Source organism: Aquila chrysaetos, chromosome 25, assembly GCF_900496995.4.
Source record: "Aquila chrysaetos chrysaetos chromosome 25, bAquChr1.4, whole genome shotgun sequence".
Lineage (NCBI taxonomy): Eukaryota > Metazoa > Chordata > Aves > Accipitriformes > Accipitridae > Aquila > Aquila chrysaetos.
In genome coordinates, this window is record NC_044028.1 from 17492599 (window position 1) to 17512134 (window position 19536).

The window sequence follows — 19536 nt, forward strand, 5'->3', positions numbered from 1 at the left end:
TGACGGGTTTGCAGTGGGACGGCACCGCCGACACCGCCGGCCGCTTCCAGCCCCGGCTGCGCGGTGTTCGCCGCGAAGCCGTGCCCAGCCGCGGGGCATCCCGCTGCCAGCCTTGCACCCTGCGCCCAGCGATGGCACCCAGCCCCGCTTGGGGAAGCCGCCGACACCTGCAGGGGAGCCCCAGGGCCGGCTGGGCCGGCTGGGCCAGTTTGGGGCAGGCACGTGGCGCACCCCGGCACGCCGTCCGCCTCGCCCGACACCTGCCATGCCAGCCAGCCCCGGGAGTGCCCCGTGGCCGGGGCTGCGCCGGCTGGAGCGTGTCCCTGCTCCTTGTCCTGCACCCTGTCCCAGCCTGTGGCTGGGGGGTGCTTGGTGGCCGGAGGGGCCCATGGCTGGGGGGACGCTTGGTGGCTGCGGGGTATGGTGGTCGGGACGTGCTCGGTGGCCAGAGGGGACCATGACTGGGGGATGCTCGGTGGCTGGAGGGGATGATGACCAAGGGGATGCTCGGTGGCCAGAGGGGACTGTGACTGGGATTACTGGGTGGCTGGAGGGGACGGTGATGATGAGAAGCGTGGAGCCACCTCTCTGCCTTTGCTCGGCTGGGGCAGGGAGGGAGCTCCGCCGGCAGAGAACAAAGGGACCATCTATTACTTTCGGTTGACATTTCTGTGGCTGCGCCGAGGGGAGGGAGCCGTGCTGTGCCGTACCATGCCGGCATTTGACACCGTGTGGCTCTGAGGAAATATGGTGAAACAAGGCTGTGCCACACTCCCACCCCAGCAGGTCCCAATGGCAGGGACACCCCGCTGCTGCCACAGGTTGGCACAAGGGATGGCTGTGGCCGATACGGCATGGCCCTGCCCCTGGACTGTTGGCACAACATAGGCAAACACCGCTGGGGCGGCCGTGGCAGGCACCGGGGTCCCCTGCCTGGCTGCGGTCACCGTCACCAGCACTGCCACCACCGCCGGGGCCCGGGGTTGGGACAAGGGCACCCTGGGTGCCTGGTTGTCTCAGCCCGGCCCGTGCCGTCCTCGTGGTGCCAAACAGGGAGCGTTGTCTCTGCGGCACTCGGCACAGCTCTGCCGTCCCTGGGGTGTGGGGGCGGCCCTGGGGGGGCCACCCAGTGCCCCCCTGTCCCCCAGCAGATGGTGGCAGGGGCTCTATGGATGCCGGGGGCACGGGCGTACCGGAGCCCGCGGGTGCCAGGGTCCCCGGTTACCCTGGGTACACTGGGGTGCCAAGGATGCCCAGCCCCTGGTGTTTACCAGGGGTTCCAAGGGTGCCGGGGCCCTGGGGGTGCTGGAGGTGCCAGGGATGCCAGGGGTCCCCTGGATGCCGGGGAGATGAGGGAGATACCGATACCTGCACCTACCCCTATACCTATGTGTATATGCACCGGGGGTGCTGGGATCCCAGGTACCCCGGCCCCAGGGATGCTGGAGGTCCCGGGGGGCCTCGGAGGGTTCTGGGGCTCCGGGAGCTCCCGGGGGTCCCGGGGGTCCCGGGGGTCCCTGTGACTCTGGGGGTCCGGGAGCTGCCGGGGCGGGGGGGGGGGCGGGGAGCCCCGCCCCCCGTCGGGCCCCAGGTGCGCAGGGGGCGGAGCCTTCGGGGCAGCCGTGCCCCACCCCTCCTCCCCTGTCCCCTACGGCCAATGGGAAGGCGGCGGGAGGGCAGGCTCCGCCCCCCGCGCTTTTAAAGCCGCCCCCCTCGCCCGGCGCCGCCAGAGAGGGGAGCGCCCGCCCGGCCGCCGGCTGCCGCCGCCATGGACTGACCGCCCCGGCCCGCCCCGGTGAGTCCCGCGACCTCGGGCGCCGCTGCCCAGGCCCTCTCCTCGCCACGGGGCCGGGGGCTCGCGGGGCGGCGGGCCGCGGGCGGGAGGGGGCTTTGCTGGGCACCCGGGGGCTCAGGGGGGTGGCGGCGGGGCCTCGGGGGCCCGGTGGGCCTCGGCTGGGCCACGGGGCACCCGGGGCCGGCCGCCCTCCCCGGGTGACAGGGTGTCACCCAGGCCTCGGCGGCAGGCAGGGCACCCGGGGCCAGCACCCCGCTCCAGGCCTCGGCTCCCCCCAAGCCTTGGCTGAGCCGGGGGGCACCCGGCCGTCCCCTGCCTGGGCTGGTGGCGAGGCCTCGGCCAGGCTGGGGTGACAGCAGTGCGGCGGGCAGGGCCCCAGGTCCCCTGTCCCTGCCTGTGCCTATCCTGCCGTGGGATGTGTCGGGGTCTGGCCCGGAGACCTCGGCCTGCTGCTGCTTCCATCACGGGGAAGGGGAGAGATGTGGCTGGGGCTAATGTGGAGCCCGGCTCCCTCCAGCCGTGGCCAGGTGGCTGCAACTCACCCTGCCAGCAGAAGGGCTCCAGGACCCACACGGGATGGCACGGTCCTGGACCCATCCCATGCTCACCCTGTCCCGGCAGATGTGGTGGCAGGGCTCGCCCGTTGGGGTCAGGCAGAGGTGGGAGCTGCTGGCAGCGGTGTCCACCACCACCCTTCTCAGCAGAAGGCTCGGCCGGGGTGGGGTTTGGCTGCCCTCGCCCTGCCTGTCCTCGGGGGCCGGCATCCCCGGTTGCTGACCCGCCATGGGGCCAAGCGGGTCCCCGGGCAGTGCCGGTGAGGGTTTCCCCCCGGCTGGCACAGAGGGACGGGTGCCAGCAGGGCCGCCGGCCAGCCTGGCTGCTGGCCGGCAGGGATATCCCACCGCTTCTCCTGCTGCCAGCTCCCTGCGTGCCTCATCGTCTCCTGACATGCGTTGGGGAGGTGCTGGCCCCTGTCACCCTCTCTAGGTGTGACTTTGGGCCACCGTGGGGTAAGTGTCCCTTCCCATGCCTGGCTCCCTCCCGGGATGGCAGCTGCCATGAGAGCCAGCCCATCCCAGCAGAGGTGCTCCAGTTCCAAGACCCCTCTTCCCAACCAAAAACCCCCACTTGTTTTCCCCCCCGTATACCCACTCTCGCCACTTGCCCCACACCGGCAGGTCTCGTCTTGCTGGGACTGGGGCAGCTGGACTGACCTGACCCAGCCGGGGCCGTGCTGCTGCCCACACGGCGCTGGGCAGTGCCGCCGTCAAGGATGACACTAATTACTGTTTTTCCCCTCACCACGCCAAGGCCGGGTGGCCTCACCGGGTGGCCCTGACGCAAGCGCTGCCTGCCCGGCTGGCTCTGCCGGCGGGACGCGGCAGGAGGAAGCGCTTGGGGACAGCCGCGGCCACCCCAGTCACGCCGTAGGAATCTGCCCGTGCTGCCGGGGCCGCGTGTGGCAGCATCGCCGGCCTCCTCCCAACCTCTGCTGGTGTTCGGTCTCCTCCGGAGGCGGTTTGGCTGCCGGTAAAGCGGCTCTGCTGGTTTTTCTCCTTGCTGGCACCTGAACCAGGGAGCGTGGCCGGGTCAAAGGGGCAGGAGCGGGATGGAGGGGCCGGCGAGCGCTCCAGGGAATGCAATAACCAGGCCTGCATTCCTCCGGGGCTGCTGCGGAAACTTTAATTAAATAGGGAGGGGAGCCCGGGAGGAGGTGGGAGCTGTGGCGGTGCAGGGTGGGTTGAAGGGGAGGAGGATTAAGGGCTTAATCCTGCATCCCCCCGGCTGCGTCTCGGGAGGGGGCATGTGCTGACATGGGCTTGTTTGGGGGGGTGTAAGGGAGGGGAGCGGCATCTGCATCCCGCCCGGCGAAGGCACCGTGTCCTTCCCTGCAGTGACAGGGACAGAGCCCAGGGCCCAGCTTCGTGCTGGGCCCCCCATCCTGCCTGCATTGGTGCCCGCCGGCCACAGAGGCAGCCCACCGGCCTGCCTGCCGGCAACAACGGTGGCTTTGTTTGGCTGCGGGGCCTCATTCACCGGTGCGGGAAGGGATATCCCAACCATGCCGGGTTCCCCGAGGAAAACGGCCATGTCCCCGAGCGGTGGGGAAGGGCAGGGACCCCCAGGAGGGCTCCTCCGGCCCTTCCTGTGCAGGTGTCACCCTGCGGCACAGGGACGGCATTGGCTTCACCCTTAAAACATGGTGGGCGCGAGAGTCCCTCGCCCTGGGCAGGCAGTGGGATGGCCCGGCCTGGGGGGCTGCAGGCAGGGAGGGGGGAGACGGTGCTCCCACCCCAGCAGGCTGGCAGGGAAAGGCTGAGCCGGGACTGGGGGAATCTGAGCCTGGATCCTCCCCGCAGCCGGAAAATATGAATAATTCGGCAAATATCTGCGGTGCAGGCGCGGGGGAGCCCAGCCAAGGCAGCAGCAGGCCGCTGGCAGGGCGGTCCTAACACCTCCAGCAGAAACGGGGCCCCCTCTCCGGCCCTGGGGGCTCCCCCGGGATGTGGGGAGGCTGTTCCCCTGCCCCGCTCCATTTCGGAGGGGTGAGCACCCCGGCGAGTCTGGGCCGGGTTAACCCCTCACTGCCTTGAAGCAGCATCAGGGTGCGAGGGCGGGATGCCGGCGTGTGCCGGCGGAGCGGGGTGATGCCGAGGGAGAGGTGGCGGAGGCGTGCGGGTGGAGCAACTGTGCCAGCCTGCCCGGCGCTCGTGGTGAGGCAGGGATGCACGGCCGTGGCCGGGCCGGCAGAACCTGCCCGGAGCGGGGAGCCTGGCAGGCGGGGAGGAAATGCCAGCGTAATTAAAGGGACGAGAGAGACTTGGAGTCAGCAGCTGGTTGCAGCACGGGACACGTCAGCGAAACCCGACCCTGGCATTGCAAAACCGGCCCTGGCTTCGCCAGCCTCCCGCAGGCCTGGCCCCGCTCCGGCACTGCCCACCCGGGTGGCCCGGCACGGCGGCGGCACCGCGGGCATGCCCGGCACCCCGCGCCCAGGGCTTTGCCTGCCAGCCAGCACCCTCGGGGGTGCCAGAGCCACCTCGAGGGCTGGCACGGCGGCGAGGGCTGCCGGGTCTGTCCCCAGCCCCCTTAGCCCCAAAAAGCGCTTCACAGGGTCTCCATGATGCTTTTTGGGCTCTACTCAGTCCTCATGCCGGGCGCCGCTGGCCTGGCTGTGATGTGGGGGTGCGGCGGGACCTGGCAGTGGCGAGGGGGCTGGGGGCTGAGCCGGGGGTGCCGGGGAGGGGACTCGGTGCCGGTGAGCCCCTGGACGCGGCACAGCCCCTCCCTGGCGTCGGGGGGCTGACGGCACAGGTCACGGCGGGGCAGGGCCGGTCGGGCCAAGTTGACTCAGGCGGTTGCGGTGACCCTGCCCAGCGGCGCGGGTGCACCCCACCCTCGGGTGCACCCCACCCTGGGGGGGGCCCACCCTCGGAAGATGCGAGGACGGAGCTGGCTGCCACGTTAACCCTGTCCGGTTGCGGGTGAGCGCCGGTGCCTCTGCGGCATGGGGGGCTCTCTGCAGGCCGGGGCTGCACCGCGGGGGGCACACGGCGCGGGTCCAGTCCCTCCCGCAGCCGCCGGTGCAGGATGTGGTGTCCCTGCATCGGACGGGGCCCCCCACGGCGGAGGGGCGGCCGGGGCAGGCGGCACGTGCTGCTGCACGACCCGGCAGCCCCCCGCACGCAGCGGGGGCCCCTTGCGAGAGCCGCAGGGCCCGGGGTTTGCCTGGAGCTACGAGCAACTTGGAGCAGGGGAGGAGGTGGCGACAGCCAGGGCTGGGGAAGGGTCTGGCGGGGCAGGATGCTGGCAGCACCCACACCTCTAGCAGTCTGGGGGGATTTGCCTCTTCCTTGCCCGAGAATGCCCCTCTGCCACCCCCACGTGCCCCTGAGATGGGGTGGCAGGAAACCTCGGGTCCCCGGCCCAGCCTGTGCTAATTAGCGGTGTCATTAAAAGGGCCAAAAGATGGGGTTGAGAGAGAAGCCAGCTGCGATATCGGCTGGGCACCCATGGGGGGGCTGGGACAGGGGTGGTTACAGCCTCGCTCACCCCAAGAGCATCCTCCCCTCCATCCCAGTCCCTGTCCCTGAGGGATGAGGACGCAGCCCAGGGTGCTGTGCCGAGTCCCTGGGGTGCCAGCAGGGAGGGGAACAGCAAGGTGACCCATGGCCCCCAGGGGACAGGAGCCGGCTCGAGTGAGTATGAGCCCCAGGACTCTGTGGGCACGCAGCCGGCTCTGAAGGGCACAGGAGGGACCTGTGGGGCAGGGGAGCACCCGGCTCCTTCAGCCCTACAGCCTGTGCTCAGGCCACCCCACAGTGGGTGCCACCTCTGGGTGACCCCGTCCCTGACGGGATTGCTACCGCTGGCGATCTGGGCAGGAGCAGACCCCGTGGGTGCAGCTGCCAGGATGGCGGCACAAGCAAAGGGTTAGGCGGTGCTCAGTGTGCTGGGATGGCCGGCCAGGCTCCTACCCCCTCCCCTGGCTCCCAGGTCCAGCAGTGCCTCTGCTCTGAATCCCCCGTGTTTGATTTGCACCCTGCCGAGAGCAGCTGGGGAGGTAGGGACCCTTGCCCTGCTGCGTACTGGGGGTCTTGGTGCCCCACCGGAGCCGATAGCAAGAGACCAGGTCAAAGCCAGTGCGACGTGTCTCATGGTAGAGCCTGGGGTGTGCAAAGGTACCATGTCGCTAAATCCTGGGGGTCTGGGGAGGAGGAGGGTGTGGAGCTGGGGTGGGCAGCCCACATGCCACTTTGCTCTTACTGGTTCTGTCCCGGGCCGCAGTAGCGCAGAGGCAGGAGCGTGGCAGGGACTTTTCTGCTCCCTCCGTGGTCCCTTTGAGGCCGGAGGGTCCCGGGCAGGGCACAGGGAGACAGTTCGCACACCCCAGCAGCGGTGCAGGGGTTGCAGTGGGGGGGTCTGAGGCACCCCACAGCTCTGCCAGCCCAGGGTCCCCCCAGGTCCTAACCTTGGCTGGGTTTCTCTCTCCTACAGAGCTGACACCATGAACCAGCTGATCCTTTGCACGCTGCTTCTCTTGGCCCCCAGGGACCTGGCTGGGGCATGTCCCACAGGCTGCCAGTGCCAAGACCCCAAGACCATCCTGTGTGCGGCTAGACGGGGCCAGACCGTGCCCCGGGGGCTGCCCCCCAACACCCTCTCCCTCTACGTCTTTGAGAATGGCATCACGATGCTCAGCGAGGACAGCTTTGCGGGCCTGCCTGCCCTCCAGCTCCTGGACCTCTCACAAAACAAGATCACCAGCATCCAGAAAAACATCTTCCAGCCCCTGACAGAACTCGTCAACTTGGACCTGTCCTCCAACCAGCTGCAGGAGATCACCAACGAGACCTTCCATGGGCTGCGGCTGCTGGAGCGTCTCTACCTGCAGAAGAACAGGATCCAGCACATCCATGCTGCTGCCTTCGACACGCTGGAGAACCTGCTGGAGCTGAAGCTGCAGAACAACCAGCTCTGGGCCGTGCCCCCCCTCGACCTGCCCAACCTCCTGCTGCTGGACATCAGCTGGAACAAGATCCCCACCATTGCACCGGGGGCCTTCCACGCTGTCAACATCGAGTCCCTCAAGATCGCGGGGCTGGGCCTGACGAGCTTAAACGAGGAGCTCTTCCAGGCCCAGAACAACCTCCACGAGCTGGACGTCTCCGACAACCTGCTGGAGCGTGTCCCGGCGGTGCTGCGGCGGCTGGGGAGCCTCACCAAGCTCAGCCTGGCCGGCAACGCCCGCATCTCCCAGCTGCCGGCGGAGGACTTCCACAACCTTCACAACCTCCAGGAGCTGGACATCAGCAACCTCAACATCAACACCATCCCTCGGGATTTCTCCAGCTTCTTCCCCAGGCTGCGAGCCGTGACGGCCGCCGGCAACCCCTTCAACTGCATCTGCCAGATGAGCTGGCTGGTGCAGTGGGTGAACGCCAGCAGCGTGGTCCTCCGGCGGCCTGAGGAGACACGCTGCCACTTCCCCCCCAAAAACTCCGGCAAGCTCCTCCACCACCTGCAGTACGCCGACTTCGGCTGCCCCACCACCACCACCACCACCACCCCCACCACGCCGCGCACCACCACGCTGCCGCCGCCCGCGCCGCTCCCCACCAGCAGCCGCCCGGTGCCGCAGCCCAGCACTGCCGCTCCCACCCTGGGGGCCCTGGCCCCGCAGGGCAGCTCCACGCCGGTGCCCTTCAGCGGCCCCCCGGCCCCCACCAGCCCCCCCCCCGCCCATCTGTCCCCCTCGCACGTGTCTGAATGGCGGCACCTGCCACCTGGGTGCCCAGAACCACCTGGAGTGCCTGTGCCCGGTGGGCTTTGCCGGGGTGTACTGCGAGGCGGAGGTGAGGGGGACGACACCGTCCCCGGCCACGCAGGCACTGCCACCCAGCCGGCGGATCAGCATCACGCAGGTCAGCAGCACCTCCCTCAAAGTGGACTTGCAGAACTATGTCCAGTCCAAAGCGCAGCTGAAGGGCATCCGCTTGAGCTACCGAAATCTCTCTGGGCCAGACAAGCGGCCAGTGATGCTGCGTTTGCCGGCTTCACTCTCTGAGTATACGGTGCGGGCGCTGAAGCCCAACTGCACCTACCGTGTCTGCATCGGGCCCCTGGGGGAGAAGGTCTCCAAGGAGGAGCACTGCGCTGAGGCGCAGACCTTGCCGGTGAGCCACCAGCAGCACTCTCCCGTCACCCAGAGCAAGGACAGCAACCTCACCCTGATGATCGTCCCAGCGCTGGCCGCCGTGCTGCTGCTGGTGGTGGTGGTGACTGCCGGCATGTATTATCGCCGGCACCGCCGGGCAAAGGCGCATGCCGGCACTGGGGTGGACGCGAGCCCGCTGGAGCTGGAAGGGGTGAAAGCCTGCCTGGAAAATGGGGATTTGAGCAGCCATGGCCACAAGGTGCCGGAGGCAGCAATGCTTTCTGGTGGCTCCGAGTGCGAGGTCCCGCTCATGCAGTCGCACTACCCCAGCAACAACAACACCCCAGGGCTCAAACCCTCCTATTTCTGAGCCAGGCGGGAAGGGGCTGCCGGGCGAGGAGATCCCTGGACAGACGAGGGTTGAGCTCCAGCGGTGGCACCTGGCCGTGTCCCTCCGGGGAGAGGAACAGTGAGGAGCTAACTGAATTAAGGCAGAAAACCCCCAAACCCATAACGTGCAATTTCCGAGAAGTGGCCACGTTTCAGGAGGAGACACTAATTTTACTGCTCAGTGCCTTGATTTCTGTGACTCTACGTAGAATGTGGGTAGCGAAAGAGAGGGGGTTTGGGTTTTAATTTGGGGTTTGGGTGAGCTTCTTTTAGCTACTGCTAAAAAGAAAGCTGCCGGTGACTCGGCTAAGGGACGTCCACGTGCTGGTAACAAGGGTCCTTTAGCGGAGCATGGCCTGTGACTCTCAACTCCCTGGAAGCTGATGTGAGCAATAAGGCCCGGCCGAGGTGCTGGGACCCTCGGGACCCCCGGGCCAAAGGAAGTGCCGAGCAGGCAAACCGGGAATTGAAGCTTTAAGAACTCGGAGAGAATATTTATACATGGTTATTTCCCATTTCTTCTGGGAAAACTCTTTTTTTTCTAGTACAGGTTTGTGTACACCTCTTTTGTAAGGCAGACCAGAAGGGTGTCTTTTTGTAAAAAAAAAAAAAAAAAAAAAAAAAAAAAAAAATTAAAATCTCAACAATGAAAACCTCTGCGCAGCCCTGCGCACTTTTGCCCATCTCACCCTGGCTTGCGGGCACAGCTGTGGGCAGCGGCACGGGCAGCGTGGTGTGTCCCCTGTGGAGGAGCGGGAAGGTCAGCCACGTCTTCCCGTTGTTGTTGGCGAGCGCGGGGATGAGTCAGGGTGATGGGGGGGGGGGGACGGACAGTTTTCCTGACTCTGGGCGGCGGTGCTGGGGAGGCTTCACCCCCGCGGCGCTGCCCCCCACCGCGGGCGCTGAGGAGGTGTTCCCAAAACAGAGGCCACAGATTTCAAATCGGCCCCTGCCCTGCACATCATCCAGCCTTACTTCATCTCTCCCCGCCTGCCAGATGGCTCCGGGGCCAGCTGCGGGACGAACAGCCCAGCCCAACCTCCGTGACCTCCTAACGTCACCCCCGGCGGCACTGGGACCCCCAAAGCGCCCGTGACAAGTGTCAGCCTGCTCGGTCCCCCCCCAAACCGAGGGTTGCAGCTAGAGCCAAGGCTCGGGACCCCCGCAGCGAGCCCCCACCGCCTGGCCCCGGGAACAGCCGGTTTCGTGCGCTGGCCCCGGCGGGGAGGGCTGGGAGCCGGCGCTCGGCAGGTTCCCGCTGCCAAGTGGTTTCTGCTCCAACCCTCTGGTTTTAATCGTTTTCCAATCCTTTATCTTTCAGGCTGGAATTTTCCAGGTTGGGGCCCTGCCCGCCGAGGTATGTTTGATTTGGAGAGAATGAGCAAAAGTGGGCTGAAGCGCCGCGGCTGCCGCCAGCGGAGCCGAGGGTCACCGCCATGCCGTGCGAGCTGCCGGCCGCGCTGGGGCCGGCAGCTCTTCAGGAGGCACTGCTCTGCCGCAGGATACGGCCCTGACCCCGCAACTGCCCCGGTCCGGCTCGCCCGAGGCCGACGTCGGGAGAGAGCGGCTCTGGATGCAATTAGGGGCGCGGGGCGGCGACGGGGGCCGTCTGGTGCGGCCCCCCCGGCTCCCAGGTGGGCTTCCGGCAGGGCTGGCTCCCATTAGGGCCAGCGCAGCGGCAGGAGGGGCCCCTCGTCGGCGCGGGCGGGTCGGTGCGATGGCCACGCTCGCCCGCTCAAAGGGCCCATTGTGGTCCTCTCCCCACAGATTTTTCAAATTAACATCCCAAATTCCTCCGAAAATTGCTGCTGTGTAAATATTTTCACTGCGAGCTTTGTATATTTTCCAGCCCCGTGAGGAGGAGAGAAGAAAAGTCCCTGGCGGAGCCGCGGCCTCGCGCCGGGTGCCTCTGGCCGGCCGCCGCCGCAGCCCCCCCCCCGAGCCCGGCCGGGTGCAGGGTCGGCCTCTGCGTGTCCCCTCACCGGCACCGGGCTGTGAGGGACCGGCAGCAGGGACCTCGCAGGGCTCTTGAGGCCCTTCCCTCCTGGCCCCTCGCTTTCCCTCCTGCTGCTTGGCTTCATGATGCGCCCTTCTCTTAATGACGCTATTTTCTCCACTTGCAATTAGCTGGAGGTTTGCAGGGGACCTCAACATGCCAGCTGGGCGCTGGGGACCCCCACGACCCCGCAGCAGGTCCCATTGCTCCTGGGGGACTTCCAGCAGCTCCAGAGTGACCACATCTGTGTCAGAGATGCCGCACCGGCTGCCCTGGCACGGCAGGAGCCAAGGGGGGGCTCGGCTTTGGCAGGTGCAGTGCAACCGGGAAGCCCCGAGCCAAGGTTTTCATGGTGGCTCACCGGAGCTGGGAGGTGTGGGGAAGAGACCGGGCTGCGGCCAGCAGCGGCTGCACGGGGAAAGGGCTAGAGTGCCACAAGGGTTTGGGGGCAACGGGGCTTGGCCTCGGCACGGAGGGGTATGGGGATGCTGCGGCCAGAGCAGGGCTCAGCGCCCCGTGGGGCTCGGACCCCCCTCCTGACACCCGTGTCTGCACCCAGGCGGCTCCGTGGTTGCTCGGCAGTGCCCAAAATGCGCCCTTCCAGCCTCCGAGCCCCTGCGGCTTCCCAAACCCCAGCACAAAAAGTCCCCCTGGCCGCTGCCAGCGGCTCCGTGCGGCACATCGTGCGGCGCTGCTAATTCCTCCGAGCTGAATCAGCGCCGGGGAAGGATTGCAAAACCCCCTGAAATGAACCCAAAAAAATCCCTCTCGCTATGCTATGCAATCCAGCGGGGCCGGTAACCAACAGCCAGAGCCAGAAGCCACTAGCAGTATCGGCGGGGGGGGGGGGGGGGGTCGGCAGGGAACCACAACGGGAGGAGCCGTTGGCTTCACCGGGGCAAGTCCTGCTGCCCCCAGCGCTGGCCCAGCCCTGCCCGGCGTGGGCAGCATCCTGCCTGCACCCCGACGGCTGCAAGCCTGCAGGTCTCTGGCCTCAAGAGAAACATCCCTGGCCCCGTGGAAACCAAAGTCTGGTCCCCTGGGTCCCCCTGGTCCTCACGGCCAGAGTAGAGACCCGGGGGGACAGGCTGCCTCTGTGCGGGGTGCCAGGGGTCCCCATCCCCGCTCCCCTGGGGCGAGGGCAGGCGTGCGCCCGTCCAACGGCCCCACGCGCTGCCGCAAAGCATCGGTTGCCAGGAAAAGCTTGTGGAGAGGCAGAAATCCCACTGGCTAACTGGAAAGCTGGGGAGGCTGGAGCCGGGGAGCACTGGTCGGCCACGGTGGCGGCGGTGGGCTGAAGCCATGGCCCATCTGGGAGCGATTTCGGCGCTGCCCCCGCTTGCCTTCCCGCCCAAGCAGCCGCGCATGGCACAGGGCTATTTTTACACAGTGTAATTACTGGGGCAGGCGGTGGGGCTGGGCGGCCGTCCCGGCATTAACCCCCCCTTAGTGCGGCTGCCCTGAAGCATCTCGCCCCCACGGGGACAGGTCCCACCGGGGTGGCAGCTGATGGGGTGGCCTCTCCCCCCTCCTCGTGTCTGAGATTGGCAGCCAAGTGGGAGCAGCAGGAAAAGCCCCTTCCCCGCTGCTGGCAAGCAGTTGCCAGCCCAGGCACAAGTGGCCGGGGGGGGGGACAGGGGGTCTGCAGGGGGACAGGGATGGACCTGTCCTGTTCAGGGCTCTGCCACTGAGACCTGGCTGCTGGGGTGGGTGTTGTCAGAGACCCACAAAACACCCAGCACGACCCAAAAGGGCTAAGTCCTAGGAAAAAGCAGTGCACAGGGTGTCGGGGCCAGGTGGGATGGGAGCAGGACCGGCCATCAAGGTCCAACTACAGCTGGTGACCGGGGAGACGTGGCAGGGTGACGGTGGGGGGACGTGCCTCGGTGGGGTCATCATGTGCCTTGGTGCACACGAGGGCTGGGGCTGGGAGATGCCGGGTCTGCAAGCCCGGTCCCCAAGAGCCGGCTCAGCTGCAAGCTTTGGCTGGGGCAGGGGCAGCGGGTGGGGACAGAGCATCCCTGGGCAGTGTCCCCGGGGAACTGCCCAGGCCCCTCCACGTTCTTCTCCAGCGCTGGAGGAGCCAAACAGCCCCAAATCCCTCCACAAACATCCTGCCGTGCCGGCTCCCCACTACGGGCAGGTCCCGGCTCTGGCACCTCCCAGCTCTGGCGGACTTCGGACCGTGAAGGGTGGTGGGGATCCGGCCGTCCCCATTTCTCAGCCCCCCCCCCACCCTCCTGCCCCGTGGGGATCTGCCCAACGCCAGCACACGCCACGGGGACACGGCTCCCCGGGACCTTTGCAGACCCGCTCACCTCAGCCCTACTGACCCGGCGGCAGCGTGGGCAGGAGGCTGCCCTCTCCCCTGCTTGGCGAGCGAGCACCCTTGGCCTCCCTGGGGACGTTTTCGGGACACCGAAAGATGCGGCGACACAAGGGAGCTGCTGTTCTCACTGGCCCAGCACGGTGACGGCACCGGCCCCAGGCAACGCTGTGCCGGCCGCCGGGCGCGCGGCAGTGGGGTCTGGTCACTGACCCCGAGTCGGAGCCGGTAACCCAACCCCACCGGTGCTGGTTACAATTTAGGGCAACAATAACCTATTGAGGCCCCTTCCTGGCTCCTGCCCTGCTGCTCCTTGATCTAATTAAAGGGGGCCGGGGTGGGGGGGGGGGAGACAAAACCCGAGTTGAAGGGACCGGCGGGTACCCGAAGGCGGCACGTCGAGGACCATGGCATGGAGAGGGGCCATGGCCACCCGTCCCTCGCGCCACCGGCTCCCTCGGGGGTCTAGGCATTGGGGGGGGAGGGTGTCAGCTCCTGAGCATGGCCTGCCACAGCCGGGGTGCTTTGAAAATGAAGTTTACGCAGTCACAAAGATCTTGCCTGCTCAGGATTTGGCGTGGGGACCCCCAAAACACACTTGCTGATGTGGGCGTGAATGGAGCCGGCGCCCCCCCCATTCTCTGCCCTCTTCCCCTGCGGATGCTGGGCGGGGGTGCAGCCACCCCATGGGGTTCAGTGCAGCTGTGGGCATTGGGGTGGGCACGCTGGGGGTGTCCCCTACCTTGGGGCATGCCATGGCCCCCTTCGGGGTGCCACAGGGCGCCCGGGATGCGCGGTACCGGCTCGGCGGGCAAAGGCCCCCGCGGCAGGGCGCGGTGGGGACGCGGTGGGGAGGCGGTGGGGACGCGGGCTCCCCTTCCTGCCGGCCTGGCGTCAGTAATGAATGGTATGAGTTTCCTGCCCGCCCACTGATTGCTTCCTCAAAGAGCCTCGATGAGCTGCTGCTGCTGCGCCCGGCTCCCCGTGCGCGGCTCGTGGCACGGCCGTGCTGCCGGACGGTCCTCGAAGCCCCACGCCGGGCACCCACGGCCACGCTGGAGACCCACAACAGGCACCCCAGCCCCACGGCTGCTCGACCATCCCCAGGGTGCTGAACCGCCGTCCCTGGAGCAGCGGCATCCCTGCACCGAGCCTGACCCGAGCCTGCAGCTCCCCTCTTCGGGCACTGCCTCCGGGGGGGACCCAGTGACCCCCAAACCCTCCACCCCCTGCCCTAGCCATGGCTCCAGGGCTCCCAAGCATCGCACCCCACCGGCCCCCGACCGGGACGGCTCTGCCGGAGGGAGACCGGGGCCCCCGCTCGGCACCTCTGCCGGGAGCCAGCCCAAATCCCCCTCCGCCATTTGTCATCTCCCTGAGATTTACAGGCGGGGAGTGGTTGGGGCTGGAAGCGAGGCCGGCCCCGGCGCGGCTGCCTAAAAAAAGCACCTCCCGCTCCTTGGCGGCTACCCGGCACGGCGGGGGGGGTCCGCTCGCCCCCACCACCCCCAGCCCCTCTCCCTATCGCCCCGCCACGCAGCCGCAACCCGGCAGAGCCCCGGCGTGACGTGCAGGCAGCGCCCGCCAGCCGCATTCCTGGCGGCCGATAAACCCGGCAGCCAAAATAACTCCAGCCTGCGCAAAGGGGGCTGAGTGCAGCCTGGTGTCTGCATCCAATTTAGCCGGGCTGCCTCGTCCCGGCCCAGCGCCGGCGGGGAGGCCCACGCGCATGGGGTGCGAGAAGCAGTGGGATTTGGGGTAATTCCCACTGGACTCTCCATTGGCAGCAATAAGGGACCCCAAAGCGTCCCCTCGCAGCACGCTGTGTGCTCTCGCCTCCTGCAGGAGTGTTCACTCTGGACACTAATGATGTCTGGTCACCAAGGCTGGATGTGGAAACCCCATGGCTGCCTTTGGCTGTTGTGCCGGCAGAGCTGGGGAGCAGGAGAGCTGCGAGCCGCTCACCCTAGCAGCTCGCAGGAGGGCAAGGGATGCTCCGTCAGCCTCCCTGCCTGCTCCCACCTGGGGCTGCTCCTGCAGCCACCGTGCCAGCACCTTCGCACCGTGCCCTCAGCCGATCCTCTCCCCTCCTGTCAGTCCCAGCTGCCGCCAGCACCGGCTCAGAGCTGACACCTCGGCGCGGGGGATACCGGCAGGGCGGCCAAGGGCCGGCCCCGCTGTCACGGCTCACTCAGCTCCTTGCCAGAGGCCCCGTATCGGCACCCGGCGGCTGCCGACCACCCAGCCTGCTCTGGCATCCCGGCCCGCCACGGAGCCAGCCTGATGTGCAGCGACGGTCCCGGCATCCCTCTGCTTTGCCAGCAGCTCTGGGGAGAGCTGGCAGCTTCCAGCACAGCCCGGTAAGCACCTTGCCCCAAAACCCCGTCACCCTGGTGGGATGAAAGCATTGCCTCCTCCTCCTCTTTCTCCTGTTTCCTTGCCGGCGCCGAGCCAGCTCGCTGGGCGGTGTGGGAGAGGCCAGGCCGGGTCCAACCGGAGTGTTCCTCACCTCAGCGGTGCCCCACAGACAGGAGATGGCTCCATCGCTACTTGACAAGGGGCGCTGACCCCTTACGGCCGCAAAAGCTCCTCTTCCACTTCCCCGAGGGATCCCCGGTGAGCACGGCTCTGCCGCCGGCCTCACCACGGCTGGCTGGGCGGCCGCCACGGCACCATGGCACAAAGCACCGCGGCCCCACTGTAAGCAGGGGGTCAGGGCCGAGCCGCTCCAGCGCGCAGGCAATACCAAAGGGATTCGCTCGCCCACAGCATCTTGTCGTGCCGCCCCACTGAAGGCGCCCACCCGGCTAGCAGCCACCTCAGACACTGCTGGTGCTGTCCCCAGCAGTGCCACCACCCACCATAGAGCGCCCGTCCCATCCCAGTGCTGCTGGGGACACCTCTGCGCCAGTCCCAGCACTGCCACTGCCCTCCACTCCCACCCAAATGGTGACAGGGATGCAGCCATGCTGTCCCCAGCCTTGTCCCCGTGCCAGGAGCTCTCTGCCACCTCCTGCTCCACCACCGTGCTCCCCACGGGTGTCTGACTGTGGCATCCCCGCCGCGCTGCCCCGCATGCCCGCTGCCCGCCCTCCCACCCTGTGGCAAGTCCCCGTCCCTACCCGGGCGAGGTGTCCAGCGCCACGGTGAGCATCGCCCTGCTGAACTGCCGCGTGTCCCACAGCTTCACCTCCCGTTCCCGCATCTGCAGGGGCACAGACGTGGCGTCAGTGGGCACCGGGGCTGCCCGGCCGGCCCTGCGGCACCACCTCCCTCGCCAGCCAGCCTCCCTCCATCCCCAGCAAGGTCCAGGTCACCTGGCGAGGGGACCTCCTGCTTTCACGGGGGACAGGCCATCCAAAAAGCACCTGGGGCCCCAGCACAGCTGCCACAGGGAGCGGGGCTGGGACATCCCGGTAGCATCGGAGCCACCTTCCAGGTAAGGACCGTACCTGGCTGAACCCGACGGAGATGAGGCAATCGCTGGAGCCCATCCAGAGCAGCCGGGAATCCTTGTTGTTCTCATGTCCTGGGACACTCTGCAAAGGCACAAGAGACACGGCCGTCAGTATCGCCGCCGGCTGCGCTGGGAATGCTGCGTGGGACGCGTGCTTCACCAGCGGTGGCCGTGAACCGCTCCGGGGCCAAGCACATGGAGCCGAGTGCTGGCTCCCGACTCTGCCGAGAGATGCCTGTGGTGACAGTGTAGTGGGGACAGCCTGCAAGCGGTGACAGTCCTGAGCCCCCACCCTGTGCCCGTGCCAGCGTGATTGCTTTGTGGAGCGGCTGGCCTGGCTCCTGGTGAGGAGCGGAGGGTGGCAGCAGCTAACGTGAGTGTGAGGGGGCATGGGATGGCCCCCTGGGGCTCTCCCCACACCCGGCAAGGGGGCTCAGGAGCCAGCATGCCACAGGGAAGCTGCTCCATGCTGGCAGGCACACGAAGAGGCTTGGCCGCGGCCATGGCCACGGTGACAGAGGAACTTACTTCCCCAGCTGTATCCCCAGGCTCTCGATCCATGCCGAATCTCAGCTGCAGGAGCCGGGTGCCCCTCGTGTGTTCAGATGCTACCGAAACACAGGGCAAACTGAGCCCAGCCACGCTCCCCACACCGCTCTAAGCCCCTGCAGCCCCGCTCCGCCTCTCCCCTGGGCTCCCTGCGGGCCGGGACCCCCCGGTCCACACCACCGCCTCATCCTGCCCACCGTCCCCAGCCCGGTCCCCCCACTGGCCCCGGTGCCGCTCTGCCGAGGAACGGGTAGGGAAGAGTAACCACAGGGCCGGCGGCGGCTGCTTGCCGGCTCCCATGTGGCCCCCAGATGGGTCCTGTGGTTCCCGGCTTCCCAGCGGGAGCCGGCAGCCAGCGCTCGCCCCATGGCGCAGGCAGCGCTCGCAGCCCCCTCGCTCTCGTTTGCAGAGCGCCAAGAAAAGACTGCTAACAATTTCAGAGCTGGCATGGAAAAGCAGAGGGCTCTGCCAGACCTAAACCCGGCACAGCGCTTCCGGCACATCCGTGCGGGGCAGGGGGGTCCCGGCGTGGGGGTGGGGGGATAGGGTGGGCACAGGAGGGTGCCCACGCATCCACAGCCCCAGGCTGGCACGCACACGTTGACCCCGGTGCCAGAGGAGCCGCATCCCGTGAGCTGCGTCCCCCTCGGTGTGAGCACCGTGCACCACCGGCCACGACCGCACCGTGACCGCCAGCGAGGCTCTGCCACCACGGCACGCGGGCGAGGGTGCACAGAGGTGCCGTATCTCCCACCCCCCCAAACCAGAGAAGCCCCTCCGGGAGCAGCCTCCTCTGGTCCCGGCCACGAGCCCCAGAGGGATGCCCACTCTCCGGAGAGACCTGCCGCCGGGGCGGGAAAAGGCACATGGTGCCAAGCTCATCCTCCCCCTGGCTCCGGCACGCAAGCCTCCTTGCCAGCACAAACACGGCGCTCGCCAGCCAGCACGGCTCACTTGGAAGAGGCAGCGCTGGCCAAGCCAAGCCCGGCACTCCCAGCCGCAGGGGCAGGATGTGGGGCAGGAGGGGCCCGTCCCCCCACCTCCAACACGCTGGCACGGGAGCCGGCTCCCGGCTGGGGTTAAGGGCCTAGAGAAGGGAACACGTCCCAGGATCGGTGCCGAGAGAGATGGAAACCCCAGGAGCCGGGGCCAGCCTGCTCGTCCGCCAGGAGAGCACTTCTGCACCTGAGCCGTGTGGCTGTGGCAGCCAAAACTCAACAGCTGGAGATTCAATAGCCGACTGCGCCGGCTCCGCTGGCTCCCGCGCACCGCTGGTCCTCTGGATCATCCAGCACAGAACCCGAGAGATGGTGGTGGGCGGCAGCCCCCCCGGGGCGGGCGGCACGGCTGGCAGAGGGCAGGGCGATGCCGCTGCCACTCGCAGCCCACGTCGTGCCGGCTGCGGCACGGGGGCCATGTTTTCTGCATTAGTTCCATCCTGGGTGAGCGGTACGTATGGCAGCAAGTATGCGGGGAGGCTGGGGCGCTCTGCTTTCGGTGGTGGCTCAGACACCTGGCTGTGCAGATGTTGCCAGAGGTGAGCGTGCGGGACCAGATGACAGTCAGTCCCGGGAGGGTCCCTGGGGACCTCCTGCCCCGTGTCCTCTCCCCTGGTGCTGAGGGTTTTGGCAGGGACGGGGCGGTGTGGCCCGGCACCGACGGTGGACACCAGCGTGGTTAGGTCAGCCGAGAGCCCTGGGGTGGCCGTGGGGCTGCTGCGGGTCCCTAGTGCTGGCAGAGACCCTGGCACCCAGCCCAGGGTGATGCTGGGACCCCTCTGTGTCCCTGGAGCAGGGGACCAGCTGCAGCCCAAGGGACAGGCATCCCTCCTGAGCTGCTCATCCCCCCTGGCAGGCTGAGAGGAGCCCACCAGCTCCAGGCCGGCACGCAGGGAGCCGAGGAGGCCTCCCAGCTCCCTGGCCACGCCAGCACTGAGGCAGCCCAGCCTCCTCCAACCCATTGTGTGGGTCCAGCCCAGCTGGTTTTAGGCAGCACGGGCTGGGGGGAGCTTGTGCTCCCTCCTCAGAGCCGGATCGGCTGCATGCGGGGGGTTTCCTTGCACCGTCCCTCTCCCCATCTCAACCCATCCCTCCCAGCGCAGGCTGGGGTACGGTGCCGGTACCCACAGCGGGGGTCCCCAGCCCTGCTCCCGGTACGGTCCTGGAGCGCTCCGCTGCAGGGGGCTGTGGGGGGGCCAGCGCTGGGGAGCACGGCCGGCATGTCGGATGCAGCTGTTGGCAGCGATGCCTCGTTGGGGCCGGGTGAGCTGGTAACAGCTGCCCGCAGGGAGCGACCGCCTTCGGCTCCTCGGCTGCCTGGGAGAGCCCGACACAAAGCAAACACTGCCCCGGCACCGGAGTGATCC

The 19536-nt window shown here is 67.8% G+C and overlaps 2 protein-coding genes across 4 annotated transcripts in view; one reads left to right on the forward strand and one right to left on the reverse strand.

Moving 5' to 3' along the window:
- LOC115335550 (coronin-7-like) overlaps nucleotides 1-19536 on the reverse strand; it is a 39542-nt gene that overhangs the window by 5197 nt on the left and 14809 nt on the right. For 2 of the 3 annotated variants that reach the window (XM_041120208.1, XM_030001391.1), the window contains exons 8-9: nucleotides 16618-16704; nucleotides 16288-16370 (exon numbers count right to left, since the gene is read on the reverse strand). In XM_041120208.1, the coding sequence (XP_040976142.1) occupies nucleotides 16288-16370; nucleotides 16618-16704 (170 nt within the window). Of the gene's footprint in view, nucleotides 1-16287; nucleotides 16371-16617; nucleotides 16705-17150; nucleotides 17231-19536 lie in introns of all 3 variants that reach the window. The other variant, XM_030001393.2, reaches the window with a different exon arrangement.
- VASN (vasorin) lies at nucleotides 1567-9629 on the forward strand. The gene is given in 3 exon segments (XM_030001402.2): nucleotides 1567-1795; nucleotides 6794-8027; nucleotides 8029-9629. Coding segments are annotated over 2 exon segments (2019 nt in total). The 5' UTR covers nucleotides 1567-1795; nucleotides 6794-6803; the 3' UTR covers nucleotides 8824-9629.